This window comes from Octodon degus, unplaced genomic scaffold (genome assembly GCF_000260255.1).
Source record: "Octodon degus isolate 3935 unplaced genomic scaffold, OctDeg1.0 scaffold00028, whole genome shotgun sequence".
NCBI classification, from domain to species: Eukaryota; Metazoa; Chordata; class Mammalia; order Rodentia; family Octodontidae; genus Octodon; species Octodon degus.
This window is the reverse complement of record NW_004524604.1, coordinates 19,216,345-19,220,911: the sequence shown is the minus strand read 5'-3', so window position 1 is coordinate 19,220,911 and position 4,567 is coordinate 19,216,345. Positions and strand designations below refer to the sequence as shown.

Here is a 4,567-nt window from a genome sequence, read left to right as displayed (position 1 = left end):
CCCAAGAGCTGGGATTACAGGTGCATGCCACCACGCACAGTCTGGAAAGATATACTTTTAAAAAAATCACACAAGGGCCGGGGAGATGGCTCAGTAGAATAAGCACTTCCCCAGAAAGCACAAGGGCCTGAGTTCAATCCCTGGAAAAAAAAAAAAAAAAAAAAAATCACACAAAACTCCTCCATATCTTAGTAATAACTGGTGTTCATGCAACATGAGTTATTTGGTATGTGACAACAAATTAATATTATTATACATAAAGTAATTCTTGTAGCTGTGCATTTTACAAAAGAAATGAGATAATACAAAATTCACAAAAATTTCATTTAATGCTTACCTTTTGTTGGGCTGAGATTCTGATCTATAAATCCTCTTAGTTCTGTATTTGTGGAAGTCAAACCAACCTGAACAAAATAGTTATGAAAATTAAAAATAGCAACTTAAATTTTATGGAATCACTTCATAAGCTAGTTTAGACACTCCACCAGAGGCCCATATCTAACGTTATATATTGTTACACAAAAGCGAATTAATTGGGATGCGGATATAGCTTAGTAGCACAGCACGTGTTTGGTAAGTGCAAGGTCGGTCCTAAGTTCAATTCTTTTTTTTTTTTTTTTTTGGTGGAACTGGGGATTGAACTCAGGCCCTTGCACTTGCCAGGGAAGTGCTTATTCCACTGAGCCATCTCCCCAGCCCTTAAGTTCAATTCTTTGTACAAAAAAAAAAATGTGAATTCATTAAGCTGGCATGGTGGTACACACCCATAATCCCACCTACTCAATAGGCTGAGACAGGAAGATCATAAGCACAAGAAATTTAGTGAGATCCTTTCTTAAAAATTTAAAGGAGCCAGGCATGATGGTGCACACCTGTAATCCTAGCACTCAGAAGGCTAAGGCAAGGAGCTGGTGAGATGGCTCAGTGGTCTAAAGCATCTACTTAGAACAAGCTAAGCTAAGCAAAGCACAGGGACAACGGTTCAATCCCCCAGCACCACATGCCAGCCCGCCCGCCCCTTGGTGGGCTGAGCTGGCCACACACTAAATAAATAAATAAATAAATAAATATTTAAAAAAAAAAAAAAAAAGAAGGCTAAGGCAAGAGGACTACTGTGAGTTTGAGGCTAGCCTGGGCTACATAGTAAGTACAAGGCCAGCCTGAACTACACAGACTGTTTTTTAAAAGATTATAATAATTAAAAACGGGTGGCTCCATAGCAGAGACTCTGCCTAGTATGCACAAAGCTCTTTTTAATTCCAAACACCACACACACACACACACACACACACACACACACACTTTCCATCTTCTGCTGGGCCTACAAGTCAGTGAGTACCTGTTTAACATGTGTTAGGCATTCAGTTTAATCTTCACTAACACAAAAAATTAAAATCTCCATCCTTATTTAATGCCATTAATTTTCTTTTTAAAAAAAATGTATTTAGTACAGGGTCTATAGGGTCTCACTACACAAATCAGACTCATGGTCCTCCAGTTTTCAGCTTCCCATGCTCTGGGATTACAGGCGCATGCCACCACACCCAGTCTCAGTGGTTATCTCAGAGGGGCCAGCATGGCACACCAGGGATTAAACCCTGGTCCCTGCACCTGCCCAGGCAGGCACTTTAGTCCTCTGAGCTATCTGGCCAGCCCTAACGCCATTAATTTTCAATGTTCTTAACCATCACCTATAGTGTTTTCTGACACTGTGACACATAAGGAGCCAAATAAGGACCATCAACACCACAATGCTACAATGAATCAATTATGTGGCTAGCACTCGAGCTCATAAAGCTGTCAGGCCTTGATCAAGTCATACAATTTCTTCATCTGTGTATCTGATTATACCAGTACTTACCGAATCAGATTATCATAAAGATAAAATAAGGTAAGTCAAAGTATAGAGAATGGTACTTAGCATATATTCTAATCTACATTAAGATTTATTACTAGTTAGTATTATGTTTCAGGGACTTTTAATAGCACATGTGTGTATAAATTCACTTTAAGATAATTTATTTCTATTTTAATACCTATAGGACTATCTGGCATCACATCTGACTATGGTACTATGATAAATGAAGTATCAAAAATTTGCTATGGAGTCTATAGGGAAAGAAACCCTCTGTTTCTGAAAACTTGACACAAAACAAATTACAATAAATGGTTGTTTTATAAATAGTAGGTTGCTTTATCCAGTGAAGATTTGTAATCTTTAATTATCACAAGTTGGTAAACTAACAAGTTTCTAATTTAGTAACTCAAACATTCTTTCACAGTACTATCACACTGAAAGAATTTTTAACAGTTGACGTTCCTAAGGTATCATGGATATATAATAACTATATATATTTAAGGTACATAAGTGGTGTTTTGATACATGGTTACATCATGAAATGATCACCGTAACCAAGCTAACTGACATGTCTGTTAGCTCTACACAGAGCTCTGTGTGAGACTGAATATCCACCTGGAATGGGGCACACCTCAGTGGAAGTGGGATCCCCAGAACCACAAGTAAAACAAAAGTATATCCTCACAGTGAACTTCAAGTAAAAAGCACTATATTTTAAATTACTATCACCATGCTTTCCATCAGATCTCCTGACATCTGAAAGGATGCACACAAAGCTTTAGAACTTCCCATCTGCTCATATGTATTTTGTTAAAAAAAAAAAAACTTCATTAGTTTATATTATTCTTCATAAGCCCTCATTTGATATCTTACAATTTCAAAATACAAGAGCTTATTATTTAATTACATGGTCAAATGCTCTATTAAAAGTAGTTGCTTTTTGTGGAGAGGTATATCACCAGAAATGTTTCTAGATATCCCTCATAATACGACTAATTCTGATGCAACAGATATTAGATAAATGGATTGTACTTTTTTTTCTTCTTTTTTTTTTTTTTTTGGTGGAACCGGGAATTGAACTCAGGCCCTTGTGCTTGCCAGGGAAGCACTTATTCCACTGAGCCATCTCCCCGGCCCTAAATGGATTGTACTTATCAACCAATTCTTATGGCATAATAAAATATCTGAGAATAAAATATCTAGAAAATAGCTTATTAATCTAAATAGATAATGATGCAGAAACTACTCTGTCTAGTTTCTTCTAAGTACAGTATCAGGTATCAGTGTTCCCTTTTCAACAAAATTTGAAACAAATAACCAGGCGTTATGACTCCAAAACCACTCACAAATGCTAAGGTGAAATATTCAATTTGAGCAACACCTGTTCAAGAGTATATTGTCATTACTAAAATGTTTCTCTTTTTGAGCCACTCATGCTGGTACACACCAGCAGCCTGAGAGGCTGAGGCAGGAGGGTCACAAGTAGGAGCCAGCTTGGCAGCTCAGTGACATTGCAAGACTCCGTCTCAAAATAAAACTGAAAAGGGCTGAGGATGTAGCTCAGTGTCAAGGTCCTGGATTCAATTCTAAGTACCTCAATCAATGGACTAGAAATCCCCCTTTTCAATTATTCTGTTATAAAAAAAGAGAAAGACAAAAGTCTATATTCTACTTCAAAAAGAAAGTAACAAAAGCCTGTGATACATTCATTCCACACTTGATGCAACATGACCATTTAACACATAAAATAACTTCAAAAGGATCATTTTGTATCTTTTGTTAATATACAACAATAACAGCAAAAAACCTCAACTAAAACCACATGTTCACAGCAGAGAATTAACCGTTACTGGGTTACTGTTATGCATACACACCTGCTCTTCATGTCCCCCTTGTGCAGAGTGAAACAGCAAACAGATTCACACACGTTTTAAGCAGCTGTACAAGTGCACCTTAGTAAGCAACAAATTATACTCTAAAAACTTGGATAAAGGTCAACTGAGAATTAATATACTGCTAACTTCGGTCTCTACAGAGAAGAGAGACTTCTATTTAAAGCTTATATAAATACTAGTAAAATGTACTTAATTGGGCTGGGGAGATAGCTCAGTAGAATAAGCGCTTGCCTGGCAAGCACAAGGGCCTGAGTTCAATCCCCGGTTCCACCAAAAAAAAAAAAAAAAGTACTTAACAAGAACTTGAAAGTATGCACCTATTTCATTTTCATAAATATTTTATAGTTTAAAGCCAAAAAGAAAAGTACATTATTTGAAAGTAGAAAATGTTGACTAGAAAAGGTATTAACAATTCTTTATTCTATTTCAAAAGGATTTTTCCCCCCTTTGGCAGCCTCAGGATGCCTTCAGGCATTTTTGGTTTGGCATGAGTTTGAACCACAGCATCCCGAGACTGACTGCTTTGTTTAAGCAGGCACTTAAACAACTGAGCTAATGGGCAGGCCCCCAAATAATTTGTTTCTTTGGTTTTTGGTTTTTGGTTTTTTTGCAGAACCGGGGATTGAACTCAGACCCTTGCACTTGCCAGGGAAGCACTTATTCTACTAAGTCATCTCCCTGGTCCCCTCTTTATTCTATTTCAAAAGGACCTATACTTCATTAAATGTGAACAAAGTACACTCATATTTCATATTACATTTTTTTGCTTAATCAGATCCTGCAAAAAGTCTTCTACTAAAGTATTCCTTTTTTA

General features: G+C 36.9%; 1 protein-coding gene across 7 annotated transcripts in view; it reads right to left on the bottom strand.

The window, feature by feature from the left end:
• The window catches only part of Tfdp2 (transcription factor Dp-2), a 227,714-nt gene that overhangs the window by 176,755 nt on the left and 46,392 nt on the right, over window positions 1-4,567 (bottom strand). For 6 of the 7 annotated variants that reach the window (XM_023712970.1, XM_023712969.1, XM_023712971.1 and 3 more), the window contains one exon: window positions 338-404. The exons of the other annotated variant lie outside the window; for it this stretch is intronic. In XM_023712970.1, coding sequence (XP_023568738.1) covers window positions 338-404 — 67 coding nt within the window. The remainder of the gene's footprint in view (window positions 1-337; window positions 405-4,567) is intronic. 7 annotated transcript variants of the gene reach the window in all.